Source organism: Tetranychus urticae, chromosome 2, assembly GCF_039701765.1.
Source record: "Tetranychus urticae isolate SD_2017Ah chromosome 2, NJAU_TeUrti_SD_1.0, whole genome shotgun sequence".
Classification (NCBI taxonomy): Eukaryota; Metazoa; Arthropoda; class Arachnida; order Trombidiformes; family Tetranychidae; genus Tetranychus; species Tetranychus urticae.
Window position 1 is genome coordinate 20,789,211 of NC_142959.1, and position 26,725 is coordinate 20,815,935.

The 26,725-nt window shown below is 32.0% G+C and overlaps 3 protein-coding genes and 4 long non-coding RNA genes across 13 annotated transcripts; 4 read left to right on the top strand and 3 right to left on the bottom strand.

The window, feature by feature from the left end:
• Positions 1 to 1,663: 1,663 nt before the first annotated feature.
• Positions 1,664 to 8,020, top strand: LOC107371286 (uncharacterized). The gene is made up of 4 exons (XM_015939319.3): positions 1,664 to 1,956; positions 2,341 to 2,443; positions 2,727 to 5,926; positions 7,409 to 8,020. The coding sequence occupies exons 1-4, from the start codon at positions 1,795 to 1,797 to the stop codon at positions 7,658 to 7,660; spliced, it is 3,717 nt and encodes a 1,238-aa protein (XP_015794805.2). The 5' UTR covers positions 1,664 to 1,794; the 3' UTR covers positions 7,661 to 8,020.
• On the bottom strand, positions 7,673 to 9,515 carry LOC149094114 (uncharacterized). Its single transcript, XR_016198535.1, has 2 exons — positions 9,047 to 9,515; positions 7,673 to 8,876 (listed from the first exon to the last, which is right to left on the bottom strand). It is a non-coding gene; the product is annotated as an uncharacterized LOC149094114 (long non-coding RNA).
• A 1,124-nt stretch (positions 9,516 to 10,639) lies between these two features.
• LOC112539968 (uncharacterized) lies at positions 10,640 to 13,345 on the top strand. The gene is made up of 4 exons (XR_016198534.1): positions 10,640 to 11,994; positions 12,076 to 12,248; positions 12,330 to 12,770; positions 12,895 to 13,345. It is a non-coding gene; the product is annotated as an uncharacterized LOC112539968 (long non-coding RNA).
• On the bottom strand, positions 12,126 to 22,237 carry LOC107371287 (membrane metallo-endopeptidase-like 1). Of its 7 annotated transcripts, none has more exons than XR_016198531.1 (20): positions 21,782 to 22,052; positions 21,243 to 21,364; positions 20,842 to 21,171; positions 20,684 to 20,764; positions 19,811 to 19,960; positions 19,490 to 19,519; positions 19,352 to 19,411; positions 18,721 to 18,941; positions 18,247 to 18,414; positions 17,523 to 17,597; positions 16,239 to 16,363; positions 15,308 to 15,524; positions 15,055 to 15,225; positions 14,888 to 14,991; positions 14,502 to 14,615; positions 14,130 to 14,430; positions 13,925 to 14,023; positions 13,777 to 13,841; positions 13,523 to 13,676; positions 12,126 to 13,380 (listed from the first exon to the last, which is right to left on the bottom strand). XR_016198531.1 is itself a non-coding variant. In XM_015939322.3 (20 exons), exons 1-19 carry the CDS (start codon positions 21,928 to 21,930, stop codon positions 13,529 to 13,531), a joined length of 2,685 nt encoding a protein of 894 aa, XP_015794808.2. In that variant the 5' UTR covers positions 21,931 to 22,237; the 3' UTR covers positions 12,126 to 13,380; positions 13,523 to 13,528. The 7 variants fall into 7 exon arrangements, 6 of the variants coding, with proteins under 6 accessions (XP_015794808.2, XP_015794807.2, XP_015794809.2 ...); XM_015939322.3 differs by having other exon boundaries at positions 14,130 to 14,385; positions 21,782 to 22,237; XM_015939321.3 differs by having other exon boundaries at positions 13,547 to 13,676; positions 14,130 to 14,385; positions 21,782 to 22,160.
• Positions 16,684 to 21,515, top strand: LOC149094115 (uncharacterized). The gene is made up of 2 exons (XR_016198536.1): positions 16,684 to 16,971; positions 17,100 to 21,515. It is a non-coding gene; the product is annotated as an uncharacterized LOC149094115 (long non-coding RNA).
• Positions 22,238 to 22,792: 555 nt separating the features above from the next.
• LOC112539969 (uncharacterized) lies at positions 22,793 to 23,284 on the bottom strand. The gene has a single exon (XM_089267237.1). It carries the CDS (start codon positions 23,133 to 23,135, stop codon positions 22,926 to 22,928), a length of 210 nt encoding a protein of 69 aa, XP_089123363.1. The 5' UTR covers positions 23,136 to 23,284; the 3' UTR covers positions 22,793 to 22,925.
• A 1,588-nt stretch (positions 23,285 to 24,872) lies between these two features.
• LOC107371288 (uncharacterized) lies at positions 24,873 to 25,369 on the top strand. The gene is made up of 2 exons (XR_001570777.3): positions 24,873 to 25,033; positions 25,122 to 25,369. It is a non-coding gene; the product is annotated as an uncharacterized LOC107371288 (long non-coding RNA).
• The last annotated feature ends 1,356 nt before the right edge of the window (positions 25,370 to 26,725 follow it).

Below are 26,725 nucleotides of genomic sequence, written 5' to 3' on the forward strand. Positions count from 1 at the left end.
TAGAAATTAAATTTTTTCTCTTCAAATTATTGAAAGCATTTTTCATTGATTAAAAGGCTTTAAAATTGCAATTTAATTACAAAAATGATCACAAAATGAACCTTGAAATGAACAACATTGACTCAAAGGTATTGAAGTGAAATGATGAAAGCTTTGTTTTCTGGTTCAACCAGATTTACATTGTTTCCAGCATTTATTGATTAAGGTTACAAATGATAAATTAATGAACATTATTGATAATCTAATGACAGATTATCTTGTTTATCTTATAACATGTTATTTGATTAACAACGTCTGAATGTAAACATTAATATCGATCACAATGAATTATCAAAGCATTATTGAACACAGTTTTAGTTTACCATTCAGATTATATTTGTTATTTGTTGTTCACCTTTTCACATGGAAACAAATTAACTAACAGTAGATTTATTGGGCAAATTAATCATTTTCATGATATTTTCATTTCTTTTTCAAAAAATTCTGATTCTAATACAAATCATTTTTGTACATTAAATGACTATTAACTTGCTAATAAAGCAACTTAAAACTAAACATCCCAATGGTATTTATGTAAGGTAAATATGTAAATGACAAGTTTGATTAGATAACCTAATTTAACCCAATTTTGATTGATGCAGGCAAACACGTTAATCTTATTTGAGTTTGTATTTTGTATTTCAATCAACTTGAAATGGTTGAAATAAATGAAAAAGACTTTGAGAATCCTTCTGAGTTCATTTCTTTCTGTATTTCCAGGGTTTTTTTGGTGAATTTCAGCTTGAATCTGATGTTCATGTTGATGATAAAGGTGGTGGTGATAGTGAAGGAGGAAGAAAAGGAAAAGGAAAAAGGAAAGAAGATGACAAAATTTATAGATTATTTAAAACAAAATGAGCAAAACTGGTAAATGAAACAAGTCCAAAGCAAAAGGGCATGAAGAGTTTACTATGAAAGATATTTCGCTTATAAACATTTAACGAGATTGGAAACCTTTTTTTCCTGTTATTATATGGTATCATGTTAATTGATGATGATTATTTAGATATATTATGCTGTAAAATGTCAGTTAATTGCTGTAAAATTTTCGTGTGGTAAGATGAGTGGCTTGAGAGGTGAACAGAAAGGTTGCTATTCCTGTTGTTGTTGATCAATAGTATTGTATCAATGTCAACACGTTGAAGCTATTAAAGTGAAACGATAATTTTAAGGCTTAGCATGTTGACTTTTGTTTACTATTGATTATGTTGATGTAATTTAACTGTTCACTGTTTTGCTGGTTTACTCTTTATTACTGGTAACATACACAATCAATTTATGTATTGAAATGCACGATCAGACTCTATAGTTGCTCCTGTAGTGCGTCCATCAAGCTGTAGGTTAAGTAGCAAATTGTGTAAGTTGTTTGATGAAACACAGTATGATATTCAAGAAATAGGCAACAAGAAACTAATAATTATCAAAGATTAAATGGAAACCAAAGAGAGTAGTTAGTTAAATTAGTAATTTAATTTAGTTAAGGTTCTGTATGGAAAAGAGGAAAAATGGATTCTTTTGATTTAAAGTTAAATTATGATAATAGATGGCGTGGTGAGAGTAGGCTACTGCGAGGGAGAGAAGAGAGAGAAAGGCAGTTGTAAGTTGTCTTTTTAACAAAACTTTTGTTGAGTTTGAAGATAACTACCAGCATATCCATGAAAACAGCCTTTTCCATGAGACTTTTTTTTATGCCTTTTTAACATTTTTTTTGTTTTTTATCTGTTTGTTTGTGTATGTGGAATATTGAATGGTGTTATGTTTGTTCAATCCAAAAGTGGGAAGCCGTTCAATACTGGGCGAACTCTCGAGATTTTTGCTGCAGTGCAAAATGGACTAGCAAGTTTCATCTACTTAACTCAGGCAGATCTTGACTTACACCGGTCTATTGAAAAGGATCTTTCCATCAGCTCTGCTCAGGTAAATTATCTTTTTTTTTCTTGTCTATTTCTTTTCTAATTATTAAATTAATATTGCTTATAACACTAACAATCTGCTAATCACTAACACTGCTACTAACTACACATTTAATGCTAACAACTAATGCTTACTAAAGGGCAAATTGTACGCGCTCACAAAGGTGAGAGTTGTTTTCCACTTCCACTTGATGCTTTTTACCTGCTTGTTTGTTTCAAATCCTCCATACCTGTTTTACCTACATTGTACTTTCTCTCTGTATTTTTTGAAGCTCAATTATTTACTCGTTCTCTTTCTTTTCTTTCTCTCTTTCTCTTTCTCTCTCTCCTTGTCTTTCCATTTCCCTCTTCATCTCCCTTCCTACCTTAACAAAATTACTTGGTGTAGCAATGCAAAAATGGTGAACGCTACTTGAAACGTTTAGAGTTTGAACTGGCTAAATTGGAAGAGCTTATGGATCAATATGATGTTCACCTTAAAATGCGAGAAGGTAAGAGATGATAAAGCATTATTAGTTAAATAACAAATTTTCCTTTACTCTTCCGCTATTGTTACATTTTAAAAGGTAGTCATTTGGTGTCAGCGATTGATTTTTTTGTTAATCATCGCTGTTCCCATGAAATAAACCAATCAATAATAGAAAGAGGTTGACCCACCCTTTCTTTGCGGGGGAAAAATTTTTAAATAAACTTTGGGATTACCTGAGGTCTATTCACCTGGGATATTCTTTTTTATTGGATTTCTAAAGTTTTTTTTCCAATTATAATCTTCAGGTGTTCGTTCAATGGCTTATGCCTACACTATGTCTAACGGTCCTGAGCGCGATTCTGCTTTATCCTCAGTTCGTTCAGGATATAAAGAGTGCACCGAGACTCTGTGTTTTCTCGAGTCTCGTTTGGAAGCCATGTTGGGCACTTTTCATCTTCAAATGAAAGGAATCCAGGGGTTTGCCCGTCTTTGCCCAGGTGATGTTTTTGAGATCACAATAAAACACGGAGATTCACAAAAGTGGAAAACTCGTGGTAAAATTTTAAAATCAGGTGAACAATCGTGGGATCACCAAGCTACTATAATTAAAGCTCTTATTGAGGATAAGTTAACCATCAAAGCTGTAGAAGTTCGTGGATTGGGTAAAAATATCACCCTTGGTGTGAAAACATGTGAAACGAAAGATCTTTTCTCAGCTCGACCACAGTTGATGACGATTAATCTAAATTCAGTGGGAACTTTAAAGTTAAACTTGATCATTACCTGGAATCCATTGCACACATCAACCACTGATTCCATTGGTCCTTCTGGATCAACCCTTAGTCGTACTTCTTCAAGTTCACTTCTCGGCTCTAGATCAAGCCTTACACTACCCTCACTATTTTCCCCATCTTCCTATTCAAAGGCCAAGCTTAGTGCAACTTTACCACCTCCTCGGATTACCGAGATTATCGATGCAGATTATTACATCCATCGAACATCGAGTCACCCACCATCATCAACATCATCTTCTACTTCATCACCAGCCAATGGGGGTATCACAGCAGCTCATCATGGTGTCGACATGAATATCTCTAGTGGCCATTGTGGATCATCATCTCACTCTGAAGAAACTACACCTACCTCAACATCTTCTGGATCTCGTGGATCATCTTTACATCTCACTGTTACCTCAGGTTTTGGTTCTGCTTCAGGTTCAGCATCATCTTACTGTGGATCAACTTCAGTTCCCAATTCAACTTTAACAAGCCCGGAAACTGAAATTCCGCCAAGTTCAATGCAGTCATCATCAAACGGCCATGGAAATAATCATATCATTAACAATGGTTGTAGTTATATTGATAGCAACAATGATAACATTATTTACAACAACAACAACAACAATCTTATCAATGACCATAACAAAGCAGTTAACAGCTCCTCTCAATATTCAAAGCAACAGAAACAATCTGCAATAAAGTGTTCGCCATCAATTAATAGCATGTGTCTTAAAGAGACTACAGAAAGGCTGCTTAAAGAGTTGGGTAAATCAAGCCAAGAAATAATTGTTGAAGCAACAGTTCATCAAAGCTCTTCTAGTCTTGCTACCTCAGCCACAACACCAACCGCAACAAACACAACTAGCAGTTCGAATGCAAGTTTGTACTCAAACAATATTGATAACAATCACAAATCGGGCGGAAAAGCAGCCTCCTACTCTTCAACATCGTTGTCCTCTTCATCCCATCGTCATCATCCCAATCATCAAAGTCTCCATCAACGTCATCTTGTTTCCTCTCATTCATTGGCCAATGTCTACTTTAATATTAGCGATATTCTTTTAAATTTAATGTCCTCTTTGGAAGATATTCAAGGGCAATATTCAGAAATTCATTATCTTCACCAATCAGTTCTTGAATTGTACAGAATTTTACGAAACATAAGCCGATTACGAGGATCAGTATTTTGCAATAATAACAACCAATATCATTCAATTGATGATGGTAAATGTTGTTCAACCACCGGCTGGAAGCATGGAGACAATAATAATACAAGTAAATCTGAAAGGTACAAAAGGTTAGTTTCAAGTACTTCTGATGTTTCATTGTCTGTTGAAGATGCATTAGAGTGCTTCGATTTTCTTAATAGTGCAGTAACCGATAGTGATCCAGAATCATCGCCAGCAACATCAACTATGGTAACACCTAAAACTCGTAAATATGATTCTAAATCGCATAGCAAATGGACAAAACATCGATGCTCACCATCTAATCATCAAAACTCATCGCCTTCCCTCTTAAAGTCAAAATATGCATCTGTATCAGTTGCTGCAGGTCTTAATTTATCAGGTGAAAACTGTCAAACATCTTCACCCTTTTCACGACCAGCATCTCATTTCAACATTAGCCCATCGCCAATCCATGCTTCAAAATCACGAAGTCGTCTAAATAAACACCATTCAACCTCAACAACAGCTCTTTCACCCACAACCTCATCAACAACAACAACAACCAATTCAACTCCAAGTCCCATTGAATCACCTCATCCACTCTCCTCCGGGTCTGAACAACTTGATATTTGTTTAATGGCTCATCTCAACTATTGCCAGCGTCTTCTTCAAAATCTTGGATCTTTCGGTCCACTTCGAATGAGAGAGAAACGTTCATTAGAGAAACTTTCGTGCCAAGGAATGGTTATTCATAGACTTGCCTGTCTATGTTCCAATTTATGTGATTATTTTGTTGCCTCTTCACGGTACCTTGTTAGATCTTCAATCACTGATGATGAGGAACAACAGCAACAACAAGAACAACAATTGAAATGGTTGGAAGCTCAGTACCAAGGTAAACAGGAAACTGAGCTTTCAATACTCCGAGAAGATTCACGGATCCGTAAACTGTGGGACACTGTTTGTTATCAGAATGTTTCCGTTGACAGTGAAGAGATTGGTTCCATGTTGCTCTGTGTTACCAGCGGTCAGTTTGCTCAAACATTAGAATCTTACATGAGAGCCTTCCTCACACCCTCAGCCTGTGGGTCATCATCATCAGGCTCTCGTCACGCTAAATCACCTGGCATCGGGATGAGGGGACTATCAACATCATCTTTATCATCCTCATTATTATCATTATCTTCTCCTCCTGCCAACTTGTCAATGTATAAAAAAGTTGCCCAACTCATAACTAATCGGATAATTGATAGTCCTCTCTTTGAAGATGACTACGTTGTCACAATATTTCAAGTTGCCCTCTTCTTTCGAACCGAAAATTGTTCTCTTGAATATCTATTTAAAAGTTATGCCGAGGAAATCAGTCTATTGGAATCATTATCCATCGATAATCCAGTTTCCTTGAAACAATCACTCAATCGTTTTAGGAAAAATTTACCACCACAGGAGCCATTATTTAACATTGCATTGCTTTTACTTGATTGTGATCCATTGGTTGTTGGAATAGCAGAAAAGTATTTCACTGAAGTTGCTCAAAATAAATCACTTCGCTCACAGGTAAATATAATTAAAAATTATACAATACAATAATTAACTACGAGGTTAAATAATAATAAAAAAAGAGTAAAGTCAAACTAACGTCAAAATTGAACCTAAAAGTTAACAAGAATAGAAGGAAAAAAAGCAAAATACATAAAAATATGATTTAATGGATCATACAAGTTTCAATAATATTCATTATAATAATAATAATAGTTCATGGTAGATCCTGATTCCATTGAATAATTGCAAGTTGAATGAAAAAAATACTGAATAGCTGAAAATGGTTATTCATCAATGTATATGTGTTTTATCTTGTTGTTTTGCCTTTTTCATCTTTGCTCATTATTATCATGATGATAATGTGGGAGCAGTGACTAGTTTTAGTTGTTGTTATTTAGTGTAAGCAAGTTGGCCATTCAAGGGTCACTATTGCTGTTGAGTGCCTTTCATTACCTTGCATTCATTCCTGTAAGCCCACAGCCCTTAAATTAGCCAACAAAAGGTTAACCTTTTTTGTGACTAATTTATGACTGAATCTCAATTAACCTTCTCTCACAGGTTTTTTTGTTGTCTCTTTCCGTCTATTCATATTGCATTTAAATATCCATGAGAAAAGAGTAACGTTTGTATTACAGTGAGAACCATTAGATTGTGTGCTGATGTGTTTAAATAATAAATAAATTATCATTATAATCATGCCAACTATGTTGAAATGGAAACTAAAAAATTAGCTCTTCATATCATTACAATTGTTTCCAATCAAACGGTTTACCTTTGTTTTTAGTCCACAGAAAAGCTCAATTCATTAATCCATTTTTTCAACAATTGTTTCAATTTTCATTTCAATTTCAACTTTCATTAAGCTTACAATTTCATTTACTTCAGTTTAAACTTCAATTATCAACTTCAATTTATTAATAGATGTTTAAATTATCAGTTTAATAATATTCCAACCACTTTCGTTGAGTATATTATTCATCATCATTATCATCATTATCAATTTATCATGTTACTAAAAACCTCTCACTACCGACATGATGATATCTATCAATGTTATATCTGATTTAATGATAATCTATTATCTTATATATCTAATTATTTCATCATCTCAATTAGCCTGATTAACTTGGAATGGTATAAATAACAATAAAATCATTTCATTAGATTGACTAGTTAGTTTTTAATCTCTCTTCCTAATGATATTTTCAATTTTCAATTTCAATCGACTTGGCAAATTGAGCAAACCTTTTTTTCCCTGTATTTCAATTATTGGGTCACTGACCTAAACTGACAACAAATTTTAACCAAAATATAGAGAGACGTTAAATTGACAATTAACTTTTTCTTCCTTCCTCCTCTTCAATTTTATACAGGTCGTCAGAAAATTGTATTTTCATTTCTTGCATGAAAAAATGATTCTTTGAAATCTTGATTTTTTCACCTCAAAATTGATCGATTTTTAATTTGACATGAATTTTGTTTCTTTTTTTCTTCTAGCTTTTGGAGCATTTCCTTGAAGGCCTGGAGGTTGATTCTCGATACGTTAGACGAGCATCATGTGCAGTATTTAAACTTTTAAAGGCCTCGGAATTCATGGAGCATTTGGCGTACATATCACTGGCTGATGATTGTCCTGAGGTTCGTGAACAAGCCAAATCAGCGCTCTTCTCTTGTGGTTCTCTTGGTCGTAAAATGTTCGAGGATTCTCAACTATTTGCTCATGGTTTTCATCGATTAACCGTGAAATAAAGCAGCAGAGTCCTAAAAGAAGGGGAAAATTGGTAATAACAATAAATTACGATACATTTTTCACACGGAAACAAATTAACTGATATCAAATAGCTTTTATTTGGTAAATTAATGATTCCCTTGTTTTTTGTTTGTTTCTCATCTTAATTCTGATTCCATACACAAATCATATCGTACATTAAACATCTATTATTATAATCAATGTAACTTCCTTTTAGCATCTGATACACTTAGCATCTTTAACTATTGTACAATCTGTATTTTAAACTGAGAAATGAAGCAAATCCAAAGCATGAAAAGGGCATGAAAAAATGTTTTAAAAAATGATTGAATAATGAAGAAATGTTTCTTTCTTTTAAACCATTCTTCGTTGAAAATATTTTACTTAACGAGATCGGAAACCTTTTTCCTGTTATTATATGGTATCATGTTAACTCTTGATGATGATACTGTTTGGGATATTTTATGCCCTGTGATAACAGTTAATTGTAGTCTCATTTTAATGTGGTAAAACGAGTGGCTTGTGAGGTAACAAAAAAAGGTAGCTGTTGTTCAGTAATATCAATGTCAACACGTTGAAACTATTAAAGTGAAACGATAACTTTCAGGCTTAACATATTAACTGCTGTTTACTGTTGTCTCTATTGGTGTGTGGCAACTGTTGACTGATGCTTTATCCTTTATTGTTGACTCACAATCAATTTATGTATTGAAATGCACGATCAGTCTCTATACCTGTTCCTGTAAGTGTGTCCATCAAGTTGTGAAATAGTCAGTTATGATAGTTCATTATCAGTGTGCAAGTTCAATAAACGGTTTACATGATACACACATGTATCACACAGTCAGCCATATAAATTTTTCTGGATAATAAGCCAATATTAAATTCAAATTTTCAATTATTGTCCTTAGCTATCCAACTCCAATCTCCAACAGCTCCAGTCTAATCAACAGCTAATTAACAATCTTTCTGTGTAATGCTGTTGTTTAATGTTAAACAAAATTTTCCAGGCAACTGCTCTATTTAGATCCAAAACTAGACTTTTGTTGCAATCGGGTTTTTTGTTGAATTTAAATGCCAGTAAATAGATCAAGGTTGATAGCAAATTGTAGCAAAAGGTGTAAGTTTACTGGTTCAATACCATTTTTCTCTATTCTTTTTTATCTTGATCTTCTTTTTGTATAATTTTTCTTTATCCTTGCCATCCATGTGAACCTATGTTTGAGAAAAAAAGGAGAAGTTAGTTGAGGCAATTTTTATTTTTCATTTGAATTACTTTCTAACCTGACAATTTTAACGTGTATTATTTCACTTTCTTTAGATAACATTATTGTTATCATTTCAGACGGTGAAAGAAAGCTATTTTTCGTATAAAATTAACATACCTATAACATGTTGAAAAGCAAACAAAACTTTAAAATCATCAGTCCAAGGTAAAACCATTGAGATGGCATGCAATAAACGCAATGCCATAACAAGTTGTGAGCAGTCATAGTCAGTGGGATAACTGTCTATTTATGAAGGGTGGAAACAATCTAAACCATTTAACTAGTGGTAGTTAAGTTTCGCGATTCACAAAGAATGGTTAAGTTGTTTAAAGTACCCAGAAAGCCAATAATAACTGGTAATGGGAACTTTGCTGTTGTTGGTCCATTTTGTCTATCAGATTATCCAAAAAATGTGACTGGTTCAGATGAAACGCAAGGTAGTTTCGATGCATAAATTACTCTTTTAATTAACTGTGACACAATTAGAAAGAAATAAAACGAAAACAAAATCAAAGGCGAGTTAATTTTTAGTTTATTCACATGCACATTTACACTGAACTTTTTGTCACATCATTACTGGATTGGGGATACCGATATTTCAGCGGAAAAATACTCGATACAAAAAGCAAATCCAAACAGATACAATCAGGTGTCGAGTTTAAGTCATAAAAATTTAAATCAGAATGGAAATTGAATTGAAAAAGTTATTTTGAAAGAGGAAAAGGGTTTTAAACTATGCTAATATTAAATTCAATTTAAGATCCAATGGAGCCGAATAGATTGCTCATTTCTCCTTGAGCTTGAGTTAAATAATTTCCTGTCTTTATTTTGTTTCCTATTTGTTTTTGCTTTAAGTTCCAGTTTTGGCATTTCTTAACATAATTTTTTCCTCCATGAATCTTATTCATAACTTCCAAGTTCCATACGATATAATAAGACTAGTTTCATGGACACTTCCTTGATCATCCTCGTCGGAATCCAATTTACCATCTTCTTCGTATCCATCAGAGTCACTATCATCCTCATTATCTTCATCTCCAATTGTTTTGATGGTAAAATGATTAACCTTGGTTGAGTCGTCTTGACCAGTAACAGGTATGTCACTGGTTATTTCATTTTCCTCTTGATTTTCTTCCGGCAATAGAGGATTTTCCGTTTCACAGAGAATTGAGTCCGTTAAAGTGTCGTCCGAATCGTGGTCTTGCTCCACGTTAATGTAAAAACATGTTGCCAATGATCAAGTGTATCAATGAAAGCGAGTTTAATACAATTGTAAAATATCCATCATAGAATTGATGAGTAATTTTTCTGGCTATTCATCAACTATTAACTGTCATCATTTTCTGCTTCACTTTCTGCAAGTGCTTTTGAAATCATAAATAATGAAATCTGTTTGATGAAATAATTGCTGTTACGGCAGCATTCAAATTTCACTTACAATCAAAAACCAAAAATTAGCTGATTTTCAACCAAAGAAAAAAAAGAAAAATTTAACATTGCACTTGTAATGCCATCTGCATGAAAAAAAGTAAACTGTATCGAACATTTCTATTTACGTTTGACAGATTTGTAAATTAAATTTGATCTTACAAATTGTTAAATTAATCAACGCAATTAATTGTTAACATTAATTGGATCAACTTTAGATTATTAAAATGAATAAATAATAGCTTTTGTCCATGAAGTCTTGTCGGAGAAGCATTTATCATCTAAAATTTGGTTATGTGTTGAAAGTGAACAAGGATGTTATATTTTAAGTATCAACTGTTTACATAATTTTGTGCTCACAAATGGACCTTGGATGTGTAATTGTATCAAAATGAGTAACAATCAACCTTATTATTTAACTCACCCGTATACACCGATCCAACTAACCTTGGGAACGTTTGGTATATTAATTGGGGTTATTGAATCTCTTATCTTAAAGAGTAAACCCTTTGTGCCTGTAACTGGGAATTGGTCTCCTCAATCTCTATACTCATACATTCATCTAGACTCAACAATTCAACCGACTAACTCATTTTAATTTCATAGACTAGCAGCTGATGGATAAATTATCTTCGCCAGAATCTTGATGTTTTCAAGTTTAAATCTAAACGTGATGTTAATATCCAAACATGTGTTCAATCATGCAAGACCAGCTACACAATCAACCTTTTCATTCATTCATTCATTCATGTCAATGTCAAATCAATATCTCATCTAACGAGAAGTGAAAAAATTGGAGAAAGAAAAGCACAAATGAATTGAATTCTATTCACAATTTTGACCTGTTCCTACCCAAACCTTATTCAAAATTTATATGATATTCAACCAATTTACAATCAAATGATTAGTCAACATTTTCCAACAACAGTGGGTGTAAAAACGATCTTAAATTTGACTGGCGAACTTGGCTTTTAGGTTTGACTGACGAGCTTTCACTTGCTTGTCACGGCATCAACTCCAGCAATAGTTACATTGGAAATACATTGACTGAATTTTTTCCTCAACATTAACAACTTATAAATGATGGCGTTTTGTGTGTTCAGATGAGCATTTGGTCAAAGAACAACAATAGATATAATAATAATGGAGATGATAATTATATAAAGTGAGCACGCCAAACAAAAATGTAGACTTTGAAGAAAGTCTGAAAGAAAAATGTTAAATTTTTTATCCTCTCCTTGAAACTTGTTTACAATGGTCATTTTGTGAAAGAAATGAGATGATGATAGATTTTCAAAGAATTTTCAAGTCCATTGAGTCCAAACAATCAACACCCACATTCACATCCGGGAAGATTCAAGTAATACAACTGCAATCGTTGGTAACAATAAAATCACTTCAAGCTTCAATCGTAAGCCTAACAATAATTCATAATACAAGTGCAGTTTCATTGTCATAATATATTTGGGTAACAATTGGCGCTTTCATTAAAAATTGGGTAAACATCAAGATTAGAATTACATTTAAAAAAAATATTTTCATCTCTGTTCAGCTGATGAACCTGAAAAGCTCAAGTACAACGTCACTTCAATCAAGCATATTTAATACAAAGGTTACTTCAAGTAAACCTACATAAGGTAAGTATTTAATTTTGTCTGCCAAACACCTTTCGATGAAATTGCTGTTGATTAATCTTTTTTCCGTTTTCTTTCGATTAGACTTCAAGATTGATTCAAAGGACGTAAACGCTGGAAACCAAAAGACTAAATTCATCTTTAAGAAATGTTAATTTTATTAATGATTTGGAATACCATACTGAATGATAACAATGGCGTCACGCAAGGCCGTGAAATGAAGAGTCTTTTGCTGTGCTTAGAGAGACACAATTTTGGTAATGATTGAAAACAACATTGATTGTTGCTGTATGCTGTCTCTTCGAGTTAATACAATGACGTTGACTTTTTCACAACAGGAGAACTAAACATTCAAAGTCTGTGAAATCATATGGAAGAAGAAAAAGAAGAAAAGAGAAATTAAATTTATACTATGGATGTAATTAGTTATGGTCGATGTCAATTGAAGACTTGATTGTTTTCCAATGTCATTGTGAGCTGTTGATTTTTTAATTATCACATGTTAAGGATTCCTTGATGGCAATTTATCTGAAAACAAAATCTGACGCTTTTGTTTTATTGAAATAATTGTGGTATTTTGGTAGGAAACACAACCACAACTTAAGAAAGTAAATTGTTAATAACAATAACAACAATCAAAAGTAATGACGATGATAAGCAGAGGGTGAAAACCAAAGGAGATAGCAGGCGAAAAGGAAAATTGAATGAATCTTATAATCTTATATTTGGTGGAAACAAAACAAAAGTCTAAAAATAATCACGTCAAGATCACATAAATGGTAACTGAAAGAAAATTTTTAGTTGAGTAATGCTGAGTTACTTAATTGTGCCTTGAATCTAACTAATTTGAAATTTTTGCTATCGATTATTAATCTATTTTTTCTTGCACCTTCATTTTCTCAGGTAATCAAAAAACAAAGTCAAAGGACTGGCCATAATCAAGCTCATCAATATGTTTGTAATAAGCAGATGGGAAACTGTAAAAGTCGATTGAATCCAAGAAGAAGCATTAAATGTTACCAAGAGAATCAGATTAATCGGATAGTTGATCATCTGGATAAGCTTTCGTAACTCTCATTCACACACATAAACGTATACAATTTGTAAATACAATTTGATTGATCAAGATGATTAGGATTAACCGTATTAACTGGAAGCAAGGAGAAACATGGCAACAATAGCCATTTCGATTCTTGTTTTTGCTGATTGTGTCTTTCATAAAGTGATTTGACGTCGATTAAGCAATGGACATCTAAACTGCTGAGGTCTTTCCATGATACGTAATGATTGACAATTTGTACAATTATTGGTAACACTTTTCACTGGTAATGGAGCAATGAGAATTTCTTCATTTTGGTAATTGTCGAATTTAGCTTCTCCTGGATGATTCTGGTATAAGAAAAAGAAATAAACACACAAGATTAATCAATTAATCGAGGAAGCTCCTGTGTTCAAAGGAAGAAACAAAAAGTCAATTATTCGTAACATTCAATAACAATTGGATTGATTATTTGAACAGCTAATAACATACTAATGATTAGAGGATTGTCCTTACTGGTGATGCTTTCGGATTCTCATTTGTTTGTATTCCAATGGCGGTTGTGTTAACATCACAATGGTTAGGCTCCAAGGAACAACCAAAGGATCCCTTGAAGGTTTCAGATTGATTTAAAATGAAGTCAAGTCTAAATGATGAAAATGGAGATATCATTGAAATTAAATCGTCAATAATTTAGTTGAAAGTTTAGTTAAAAATTAAAATTGAAAATTGTGAGATTCAGTTACCTTTTAAGAGGATCAATCGCTAGTTTACCCTCTTTTAGTATGAAGGGTGTTTTCATACACAATGTCTTTTTGATATGAATGAAAAATTAAAAGGAAACAAATGATATGATTAATGAGAATTGTTAATTGTCCAATTGGGTTAATTTACCTTTTCTAAATTAATGTAAAAAAGTTGTAATGCATCAAAAGCAAGACCAGGAAGATATAAATTACTTTCCTTGCTACCTTTTGTATCAGCAATGAATGACTATTGACAAAAGAGAAAAGAAAAAACAAGTAAAAATCAATATCATTCAATGAATTCAATTTTAATTATTTGAAACTGTCTGGTTTAATTTAACCAAGCAATTTACCTTCTCAACTATTGTATAAATGAGATAGTCAATGATCAGCTGGCGTTTAACTGTAGCTTTAGCGGTTGTGTTGTTGTAAGACAATAATTTACACGATAAATTAGTATTATTAGAGTTGATTGTGAGTGATAAATTGGATAATGAGGATGAAACAATCAACTGTCCTTGGGAATCGCTCGGATTAACATTAGTTTGAGACAAAGATGAAAAAAATGAATGCAAAATCTCCAAGCCAATTGATGAATAATTGAGGAAACTGGCAAGACAAACCAAAAGAAAATACGATTAATGAAAGAAAACACTGTAATTGGATAAATTGTTGTTAAAAAATTGTTACCAAATTGTTAATTCTGTTAGTCTAAATTTAATTACCTGAGATCAGTCAAAGCTTGATACCAGTTGGCTATTTTTGATAAAATGGTCAGTAAATTTCTTGAATTGTTTCGTATTTGCTTGAGAAATTTGTTATCCAAGAAAAGATATCGTCTGTGCAAATGAAATGAAACAATTAATAAAAAAGATGGAAAATTAAATATTAAAAAATTAGCATGAAAATAGAAATGAAAATCGACTTCATCTCAATCATAATTAATTGATTTTCATAACAAGCTGAAATGTGTAAAATTATCTTGCTTTTGGAAAGTAAATTAACGTAAATTAAGGCAATTATTAGGGGAAAATAAAACTCTTGATGATGAAAGTCGACCATTTGATTATCTGGTTGCATTAAAGTGTTACATTAATGTATCAATACTTACAAAATGGATGCATCAGTTGATTTTAATGATTCCATGACAGATTTACGATTGAATTTGGTAAGCTCAAGCATATTATTGAAATAATCAGCTTCTGATAGTTTAAGCTAAAATAATTGCAAGATTGCGAATGATTAACTGATTAAACTTGTGATTTATTGTTGAATTACCTCTGTAAACATGGATTCAATGGCATTTGATGAAACCAATTTATGTATGTCAACAACATAATCTCTCATTGATTTGATCCGATTAACAATTTCATTGCTTGAATTGGAGGAAAGAACCAAAGGCAGAGTATTTATAGCTTGATCAGTCAATTGATTTACCATTGATTTAAACTGTTGTAAGAATAGAAGATAATTTCATTTGTAAATTAAATTATTAACATTGAATGGAAAGAAATAAAACAACAATATTTACCCCAATCAATTCCAAATCATCAAAATGTTCCTTAAAGTAAATTAAGGGAAGTAAATTGTGAAAATATGAAATTACTTGTCGATCACAAATTTCCTTTCGAGTTGCTACATCATTGTTGTTGCTTTTTATTGAATTCATATGTAACTGTCGCCAGAAACGATTCAATCGAGGTAAACAGTCCAAGACGATTCGCCAAAGGATGAAATCACAGATTGTGCTGAAGAATACAAAAAGAGAAGCAGAAAAATTAATGATATTAATATATTAATAATCACACAGATAGATGGTTCCTTTCATCATTGACATAACAATCAGCTTAATGCAGTTGAGTATCACAATCGGGAAAAAGGTTCTTATATTGATAGAAAATTATTATGATTGATGGACTTTTCCCTTTCATTCATACAGAACAAGTTGTGAAAGTTGAAAAATAAATGAGTGCAAAATCAAAATAATAGCAAATGACTTGATTAATCATTTTGTTTCCTAAACAGCAAAAGTCTGAACCATTGGTGTTGATAAATAACAGGTCGAGAGTACTTTTGATCATTTAACTCCTTAGACTCTATCATTTCTAACCATTAACCATTTGCCCAAACAGTACTTATATTTACATCTGGTGATCAACTAAACCAACATCTTGATGCATCGTCTGGTAACAGCAAATATCCATTTCAAGAGTAAATTTTTGATAACAAGAAAATCGTCATTCTGGTTAAAGCTTTAGTTTTAGGTTCAATCACTTTCTGTTTCCATAAAGTCAATCAAGTCTGTCGTTGGTTTTCAAATTAACTGTCTGATCAAATCAACTGAAGTCATTGCATTAACCATTCAAACTGTTTCAGATTCAAGCTTTTCCCGAACAGTGAAAGCAATCTTTGAATTTTCCACTAATAGACTCTTAATTTGCCATATTACTTTGGATTAGTACCTTCGATCAGTGACAAGTAGCAGCTCGTTGATTTGCTTCAACATTTCAACGCTTGTAATGTTAATTTTTTCATCTCCAGATAAATTGGAACCAGTAACAATCTTCAAATATTTAGGCCATTCAATCTGAAAAATTAATGAACAGTAAAAATTAATATTTGTAAAGTTTAAAATGACAGAGACTTAAAAAGGTGCAAGCAATGTATCAATAGCTTGAAGGAAAATGTTGAAGAATGAAAAAAAGATGATTAATTTAACAAAAGGCAAAAAGCAAATTATAATCATATATTATTACAGAAGATGACAAAAGGACGATTAACTATCCATTTACTTGTGCAACTGAATCTATTTGAAAGCATTAAACTGAAAATATTTACTCCTTTCTTTATCATTGTTCATTCATGTAAAAATAAATTTACTCTTCAATTTCATCCTTTCTCTTACTCTATCTAACCATCTTTCCTCCTCCTCTTCATCGTCTTCAGATGATTCCAATCTCTTCTCAAAAAAAGAGAGTAAAAGTGAAGAGGATAAAAAGTGTATTAAAGTTGAATTCAAATCACGTTAAAAGTGACATTTCACTTTTTATCATTTCCACATCACTTGTATTGAAAATCGTTTCTTGTTTGATTTGTTCATCATCATCATCTCCATCATCTTCATCTTCACCTTTTGTCCTCCAAAGGCTAAGCAATATTTTTTGTTGTGTGAAAAAATTGATTCCAAGGCAATCAGTAAGTACATTGAGGTGGCAATGATGAACACAGACAACTTGAATCAAGTGAAATTTGCTTTTTCAGAATTTCTTATTTTCTTTTCCATTCTTTTTCTTTTTCTTTCAATTTCATTTCCCAAAATCAAGAAGAAAAAAGATGCTCATCATGATGATCAATGATATTGAGTGAAAATTGAAAAGAAAAACAAGTTGAAAAATGGATGAAAAGGTTGAAACTTGTTAGAATGTGACAAAAAAAGGAAAAACAGTGAAAGTCCAATAATGAAAATTCAATTGCAAGTCGTAATACTCGATGATTAAACAAAATTCAATTGATATCCATTGTTCACCTCACTGTTTATCATCAGAATTGAAGATTAACAAAGGAAAATTGAATAAATTCTGCTCAATCCAATGCGAATAAAAGATTTGCTGAAAAGAAATGAATGTGCGTGAAGAAAATCAATTGTAAGCTCATTCAATTGTATTAACCAGTAACCTTAAATTTTTCACCTAAACTTTTTTTACACCAAAAAACATATCAATCATTAATGCCAAAGGGTTACTTACACTGGGAAAAATCATATTCATTTGGTATAAATTGATTGTTGTCCAAGTATTTTTCAACTCTTCACGAGCAATTATCTGAAAAAAGAGCAAAGAAATTCAAGTTAATGTTGAAAATGTTACAATGGAAATCATTCAATCATTCAATCATGTTTGTTACCGATTGAGAAGGAAAGTAAAATGATTTAGAAAAGAAAATTTTTGCTTCGTTTTTCTTTTCCTGCTGATCCAATCACATTTTCAGATTTATGATTAAATTTATACTTCTAAACCACATGAGTTGCAGGGTAAAAAGGCAACTCAAATGATCAACTTGTCATTTGTCATGTAACAATATTTTGAATGGAAGAAGAACCATGAAAAAAACTATCTTTTCATATGTTAATGTTGGTTAAAAACAGCAATTGTTCAATATTAGGATTCAATCTAATGGTTCATTAAAAATGTACTGTAAGGTAAACAAAGAGTTGTGAGGTTGGAGGAAAAAATAGGCAAAATATAAATGTCATGTTCAGGCATGAATGAAAATTTGTTAACTCAAATGGTAAACCCAAAAGGGAAAAGTGTCAAAAAGGTTAACATTCATTTCAATTGTGACAAACAAATTGCATGTTATCGTTATAACCTTTTTTTGTTGCTCTCCTCACTGATGTTACCCTTTAACCTTTGCCTCGTCACTATTAGTCAAAGTGACACATCATATAACATGGGACAAGTAAGAGTTTACCTGAGCAATTTTAGTTTCAAACTCTAAAACTTGATTCATCGATTTCAATGCACTTTGCTTTGAAGCGCCTAGTTTAAGAGCCGTGTCGATCATGATCTCATAATAACTTCCCCACTTTTTGGCTATATAAGGTCCGATCGAGCCCATACCAAGAGATGGAGATGAAATCTGAAAAAAGAAAATGAAACAAAATTAAAAATATAAAATTCGCCAAGAAATTATTGTAAATTAAAACATAAAGTAAACCAGAATCTTTCAGTTTATCAAATTGAAAAGGTCTGCGTTAAACTGGTCAACATGAAAGTTTATGCTTTGATCAAAATCCAAATTTGAATGGATTGTCAACTAATTTTTACTTGTCTAATCAAGTTATTTTTTTTCAATTGAAATGAATATTTCTCATTTTGCTGAAGATTATTTTCCAATTTGGTAAACTGGTTCTGGTTTAGTAGATTAGTTTTATGTTGACTCTACCATGATATTGATTTGAGTATCTTGTCCAGATGAGTCGCTTAGAAAATTTAAGTTGAATGAAAATAACATTGAATTTAGAGTTCCTAATTGATGAGATTTAATTAGAGTTTCGGTCAGATCATAGTTTGATGTGCAAGTTGATCCAAGTTCAAGTACAGGCCAACCTCCCATTGAGCTGATGACTTCCTTCAATGGTTCCTTTCCTTTACGTTCAATAGCATCTGAAATGAAAAACGAAAAGAGAATTAATATTTTTTTAAATTCACTCGATTCGTACAATTATATTAAAGCAACTTGCTATCATTAATGTACATATAATGTTATTATGTACAGTTGGTTCAGTTTTTTTTCTTCCTCTTCTTTGGTGCAAAAACAAGAGTAGAAAATAATTGAATCATTGGGTATGGTTGAAGTAATAATATTGAATTAGTGATGATTAATATTATTAATATAATGTCTATCTAAATTAAATCTCTAATAGTTTGGGTTAATTTGATTAACTTTTGTTTCTTTCACTGTTCAACTTCCTTCTTCTGCCTTGAATAGTTAATATCTAACATGGTAGCCTTGGTATGTTCACATAAACATGTATTATTACTTCATGATCATCCTTCAGAATAGACTGTTATACCTTCATTTAAACAAGATTGATAAAAGTTCCAAATCTCTCCAACAATTGGTTTCTCTTTTGCTGCAAAGACCAAAACAAAACAATAATTAGGCAAAATGAATAACAATAGACAAATGCAAACCAATGATAAAAACTCACCGTTTGTTGAGGTCATTTCAGTTAAAACACCTTTGATGGTTAAGAAGGTTTGTTTGTAAGGAAATGAGAAGAAACAAAAATTGTTATCAATATAAATTAATCTGGTAAATATGGCGACTCAGCAAGACTATTCAGTTTAATCGATCAATTGTAACAACTGCAAGACTCATAGTCTCAATGGTTGACAATTGAACCGATTACAGTTTGGGCTCGATCTGGTTAGACCTTGTCAAAGGACAGGTAAAAGCCTGCGGTCAACCTAGTCCAACCCATAACTGGGTTCAGACTGAATCATCTTGGCAAATGTTTGCTTCCAATTACCGTGAAAATTGGTTAAATCATCAGCTGATTGAGATTCCTTATTTTTTCCATATCGACTAGATTTCTTTGAGATTAATCCATGACAAGCAAAACTGTGAAAACTGTGACAGGTTGGCGATTCAGTGTCTATCATTTTTAAAATATCAGATGCTGGAAAGAAGAGAAAAAATTACTAGAAATTTGAAAATTAAAAAAGTAAAGACAAAATTCACACTTAATAATGTTTTTGACGCTCGTTACCTTAAAAGTTGAAACATTACAAGGGGAAAACAAGTATTTTTGAATTGAAATGTAAAACAAAGAATATTTTTTGCATCTGTTTTCTGAAAATATTGAAACATGATTTTCTTTTTCTGCCTTTTCCATTATAATCTAGTTTAGCCAATATTTCTGCTTATATAACCACCATCAGGGTGATCATCATGTTTCGCTTAAGGAGCTTGCAAAAAGGTACTATAAACTAAGAAAAGAAACAATTTGCTGATAATGTTGCCATTCAATTGTGTTAAATTGAATGAATCAACAGAAAACTACATTTTATTGAATTTACTTGTTTCTTCTGTTTCATATTAAGATTTTTATTCAGATGATAAGGTAATTGTTTTTGTTTGAGAGAAATACTTTTTTATCTTTCCTTCTAATATCAGTGGAAACATTATGAAATATCATGGAAAAAGATTTATAGGAATATGAAACGATTCGTCTCAATGGAAATTGAAATATTGTTTTCACTCTTTCAAATCTCATCTCTCAAAAGACACAAAATGTGAGTCTTGTTGATAAAAGTGAATGTTGCAAGTGAGAGAGATAAGGAAAGAAGTAGAAAGGAAAAGCTGATTCAGAATTGGGTTGGAAAAACAAAGATTATCTTACCCTGAATGATGCAGTTTTTTGTAAGGCAAAGATTTTCGCTCCGATAGTCTTCAGTATAAGTGAAGGTAGACATAGTTGAAGCTGTAAAAGATATAAAAGTTAGGTGATTAAGGTCAAACATGTGGTTATGGAAGATAGCTGTTAATTAATGTTCATACCGGTGACAGTGGTTTCGTTGTATGTTTCATTGTAATGCTCCTGAAAGCTGGATTGATTGGTTGAAGCAAAGCAAGGAGGACAAGTTGGTTCAATGGGACTTGTTGGACACGAGGTTTCCTCTGGTCTTATGATCGTCTGCGGTGGGGTTGGACAAGATGGACAGGTTGCCTGTTTAGGACATTCAGGGCAAGGAGTCTTAGGACATGGACCGCATAGAGCATACAAAGGATCTGATGGGTCAGGGTAGGTTCTTCTGTGTGCTCCTTTGGCGTCCAACGAGTCACTCTCTTCTCTAGGCCTTAAAATGGTCACAGTAGGACATCTATGATCTGGAAAAAACAGATTAATCAAAACATTCACTTTTATCCTCATTTATCTTATGCACTGGATTGATACTTACGATCGGAGTTAATAGATTGTCTCGTTAATGTATACACAATCACCAGTAAAAAGATGGTTGCCAATAAGGTCATGGAATAGAAGCCAATTTCAAGAGCAAATCGTTTCCTTGGCCAATTGAATCTGTAAAAATTGAAACAAAATTATGCATAAACAAGCCTATTTTTAGTCTATAATTAATCATCTGACTGATGTTGAAAACATTGTAATTGTATAACAAACATAATTACCCACGATAATTCAATAAAATGTTAATGCTAAGTCATCACTAAAAGGGTAATAGCTTTGTTTTTTTACCATTTGATTGATTTGTTTATTGTCTCTGTATTGGAGTCGTTAGGATATAACATATGTTCATATCATGAGATGTTTTATTGTCTTTTCAATGTAATTTTTCACCTTTTTCCTGCTTCCTATCACGTATACTTTCCAATCAACTGATTAATTGAACAGACAAAAATTAGGTTTCCTTATCAAGACAAGTCCTATGACTTGAGCTATGATTCATAATCAATTGAAATGTAATTAACTTTTTCTTACCTTCTATTGTTGGTCGATTCATTTTTGGGTATCTCAATTTCCAGTTGATTACCATTCTCATCATGAGGTTTATACAACATTTTAATTGATTGTGTTGCTAAACTTGATGTTGGTGAGTTAAAACTCATCTTTTTAATCCAATGGAACATTAATTACATCACAATAATAAACCAAATTAAAATTAAAAACCAAATTGGAAAAGAAACTTTTCACCAAAAATAAAATCAAATTGAGCGCGTTTCTATTTGATTGCCTTCTCATTGGACAAACAAAAAATCAAAATATTGGACATTATAAAGTTTTACAACGGTTTAATATCTGGTCATTTATTTTGTTCAATTAATAGATAAAGTAATTTCAAGTTCCTTCACTGATTGTAAAACACCAATGGCTAATTTGGAATACCTGAATCATGCCAAATTCACTAATTGACTCCTTTCTGTTTACATTCAATGGCAAAGTTTATTTCTTATTGACTTCAATGCTATTTGTTATTTCGTGATTTCTAAGTTTCACATTTCCATTGTTTTTGGTTATCTCATCTTAAATCATTGTTTTCTGTGCCTTTTTCATCATCCATCTTGAAGCGTAACATCAACTTTAACGACCAAACCCCAAATTAATAGTGAATAACATTGTTTATTTGTTTCCATTCACCTTGGTGTGGGTCAGCAATATGGTTTCTTGAAGACCATCTTATATGGTGGTTAACCTTCAAAATACCGCATTTGGATTATACCATTCTAGTTACTTGAACTAATCAAGACCGCAATTGATTAAACGTTTTGAGCAACCAATTTCTTTCCAGTTTAATTGCTATTTATAGTAAAAATTGCAATAAATCAACAGTTACACAATTTTACATTGGTGTTTACTGAAATTACAATAATCGAGCTATAAATAAATCATTGGATGAGCTTTGCTTCTGCTAGAAAATAACCGACTTTAGCTGTTCATGTTTGTAATTCATATCTTTCATTTTTACAACAAAAAAACAAGCTTCGAAACGTATTTAAGAGTAAAAATTAATGAGATTTAATTAAACATTGAATTCATGATATACACAAGGTTTTGTAAACAAAAATCAAGATCATTGGTCTGATGGTGAAAGATTTACAAAAAGCGTAATTTTGATCTCCAAAATTCATTTGGATCCACTCTTCCTTCTGTTCATTTCAGTGTTATGAAACTTTTGCTCCAATTTTCTGGTATGTCCACAAGGATCGTGTTTATTTGTGTTTTGTTCAGCTTCCCGTTTGCTCCTTTGTTTACCACTGTGATGGCAATACAATTGTTTATCATAGTCAAAGTTGTATCGATCATATTTGTCGACCATGTCACCACTGCTACTCATGATTGGGAAACTTAAAATTGAGAACTTGAAGGATTAAAGACGAAAGCAAGAGAAAAGTGAAAAGTGATGTATTATTAACAACGATGGCAAAGATGTTGAAAGTTATATTAGACTGGTTAACAACCGAAAGAAATTCTGGTTTCACTTGTAACAAAGAATGTAGTTGCTGGTTTGATGTAGCTTTAACTTTAACTTGTTTTGCTTCAGATGATTTTGTTTACAGTTTAAGCAACCTTTTATACTCACTTTTTCTCACTCACTATTTTCTCCTTCTCTGTCTTTCTCTCTTTCTCTCACCATCATCACGAGATTAAGTCTCTGGCAAAGATATGATGATAAGGTTACAAAGAATGAAAGAGGGGATGACACCTTAATGTCTCTCTTTGTTTACTGTCTACCAATCATCACCATTTTTTCCTTTGTCTACGTTTTTTTCTGGTAACTTCGGTTAATCATCTTCTTTCTGTTTTCAAGCAAATCTTAAACCTGCTAAAGAACCTTTTAGAAACTTTTAGGATGACTGAACGAAGTTAAAGGTTCGGCCGATGGTCCAAATGATTGACTGAAGTTACCAGAGGTGAATGTAAACAAAGGAAAAATGGTGATGATTAGTAGACAGTAAAGAGAGACATTTAGGTGTCATCCCCTCTTTCATTCATTGTAACCTTATCATCGTATCTTTGCCTTGATTAGTTCGAGTAGCTAGAATGGTATGATCCAAATGCTGTTGAAGGTAAACTACATGAAGATGTTTATGAAGAAACCATATTGCTGACCCAACACCAAGGTAAATGAAAACAAATAAACAATGTTATTCAATATTTAAGATTTGGTCGACAAAATTGATGTTACGCTTCAAGATGGATGATAAGAAACAGCACAATAAACATAGATTTAAGATATCAGCTAAAAACAATAGTAATGTGAAACGCAGCAATCACGAAGTAACAAATAAAATAGCACCGAAGTCTATAAGAAGTAAACTGTTATTGAATGTAAACAGAAAGGAGTCAATTAGTGAATTTGGCATGATTCAGGTATTCCAAATTAGCCATTGGTGTTTTACAATCAGTGAAGGAACTTGGAATTACTTTAATCTATTAACAAAATAAATGAACAGATACTTAACCGTTGTAAAACTTTATAATGTCTAATATTTTGATTTTTTTTTGTCGATCGAATTTATCGATTGGACAAAATAAATAACCAGATACTAAACCAGTGTTGTATTGTTCCATATTTCGATATCCTGGTAAAATCGTTCTTATTCTGTTCTCTCACTTCTTTGGATTCATAGTTCGTTAATTTAGGCTTGATTTAGGATTAAATCTTAATTGTATTAAATTTTTGCTCATTGCATGATTGCTTGATGTTCACATAGAAACTCAAATTCTGGTTAAAATTAGTCATCAGCATTTTCCGAAATTATTCCACTGTTTGAGCAGATTTTCATTATCATAGACGATTAATCATTATTGATACACGCGTCAATTATATTTACCTAATTTTAGTACAAAAAGACCTCATGTTGTCAAAATGTATAAGTGTCATTCAAAACCGTAGTTATTTGACTATCAGTGACTCATATTTTTACGAACATTAAAAATATATCACAACAGACGGTTCAAAGTAAATAGTTTAACCTTTATTTGACCTACGACTGAATCAACACTACTACCTCATTCTATCAATAATGAGTATAAAAAGCAAATGTTTCAATCAAAGAGTATCAGTTTCAGTTTAAATTACATCAAGCGATCTAAAAATTTTGTGCTATTATAAGTCTTTCACAACTTGAATATACAATATGCAGTTCTGCAAAATCAACTTTTTTGTCTTTTTGGTTACTTGGATTACCGTTTTTAGCTTTGCTAAAGCCAGCCAAGTTCCACACAGTCGTATGTATCATTTTTTTATTTCATGCAAACATATGTTTTACAAGAACTGGTAATAATTCCACAAATTAATTTATCTCGTTTGTTTTAGGTCCACGTAATCACTAAAACGTAGATCTGCAGCTGATTTTGATTCTTACAGACTTCAAATAGCAGCATACCCATACATTCATCTATAATGATTATAAACTTTACAAAATAATTCTGGATCGCAAATTTGATCGAACCCAATCATATTCCCTGTACTACAAAAATGCTTTCAGAAACAACTACCTTCAATGTTAATTTTGAGATGAAATAAAATTAATACAGCATCAATTTGCTGACACTAAAAACAAATTTCATCATAGTTTTTTATTGCGAAAGTACAATTGTAACGAAAATTACGGACACAAATGAATAGGACATACATGATGAGGGGTGTAGGATTTTGAGTAGCGTCAAAGAGTAAGGTAACAAGAGAGAGCATGAAGATGTTAAACCTTTCAAGTCGAGATTTTATTAATTCGATCACTCTCAGATAGCACTGGCAAAAAAAAGCCCGTTGTTTTGTCCAACTTAAGAGCTAATTGAAATTTTTTTATTAAACATTGTATTGTTTGTTTGATTAAAGTTTGATTGATATTTGTTTTAATTTTTTCGTCTCAATTTCACTAAAAGCGCCTTCTAACAGTGAACTGGAGAGTTAAATCTCAACCTTAATTTGAGCGTATCTCGTGACACCTTTTGTTGCTTTACTCTTTGGGTAGCGTAGTAAATCGTGTCTGGTTTTGCTTTAGCCTCACTGGTACAGTTTAAGTAGTCATTATTTCTCAAGTGGTGAGTTTTATTTCTAGTCCAGATATTTCGTTACACAATTGAGTATATTTTTCACAATAAAATTCAATTTTCTGCCGGTTAGATTAGGTCACATTATTCTAATCAACTTAAATAAAGGATTTTCTCAATTTTCGTAATTCTGATGTAAATAAAAACTGATTTTCATTGTCACAAACGTTTGCTTTTAATACTAGGGGTTATTGTTGTTTCGGCTATAATCCAAATACTATTGAAATATGTTTTCGATATTGCAAATGTTCAAAGAAAAATGGTTAATAGGAATGTTAGGAATAATTTATATTGGTTCATATCATATGAAAGCGGGAAATCAGCACTTTGCTTGTAAATAATTTAATACACCCTACAAAGCAGAATCAATTTTTTCTTTCATGTTTTCATTAGGTTTACGTAAATATGGCACATTGATTTTTTCAGACAATTTCGTGAAAAAAGCCATACAAAATCAGTGCAAGTTGTAAATCATTGTGCCGTGACGATTATCTTATGAGCTCGATTTTTTCGTATTAAATTTTTCCACTACAGTATAAAATTAAAATTGAGGGATACCCAAATGGCTATTCAGGTACATCCTTAGCTCTATCGAATGAGACATCAAACATAAAAATCAAAGAGTGACACCTAGATAATTTCACTTGTTATTCTGGAAGCACTATGGAATCAAACAAATCACTTCTGGAATAGTCTAATTCGAGTGTCTCGAGCTTCGAATGTTTAAAAAAACTTATTACAGAAAATCCAAATCGAAAATTATCTTGGAAAGTGAAATACTCTTTTCAAGTTTTGTAGACATTAATAATTTAATGATGGTCAATAAAATAAATTTAGTTAAATTTTCAATGGGATCCGCTTTTATCC

Excerpts from the sequence above, each read along its gene's own strand:
- LOC107371286 (XM_015939319.3), top strand. The coding sequence starts at position 1,795 with ATGTTTGTTCAATCCAAAAGTGGGAAGCCGTTCAATACTGGGCGAACT. Across the intron at positions 1,957-2,340 it reads TTTCCATCAGCTCTGCTCAG|CAATGCAAAAATGGTGAACG; the intron begins GTAAATTATCTT and ends TACTTGGTGTAG. Across the intron at positions 5,927-7,408 it reads ATAAATCACTTCGCTCACAG|CTTTTGGAGCATTTCCTTGA; the intron begins GTAAATATAATT and ends TTTTTCTTCTAG.
- LOC107371287 (XM_015939321.3), bottom strand. The coding sequence starts at position 21,930 with ATGTTCCATTGGATTAAAAAGATGAGTTTTAACTCACCAACATCAAGT. Across the intron at positions 20,765-20,841 it reads CAACGAAACCACTGTCACCG|CTTCAACTATGTCTACCTTC; the intron begins GTATGAACATTA and ends TATCTTTTACAG. Across the intron at positions 14,386-14,501 it reads CAAGCTTTGACTGATCTCAG|TTTCCTCAATTATTCATCAA; the intron begins GTAATTAAATTT and ends TTGTCTTGCCAG.
- LOC112539969 (XM_089267237.1), bottom strand. The coding sequence starts at position 23,135 with ATGAGTAGCAGTGGTGACATGGTCGACAAATATGATCGATACAACTTT.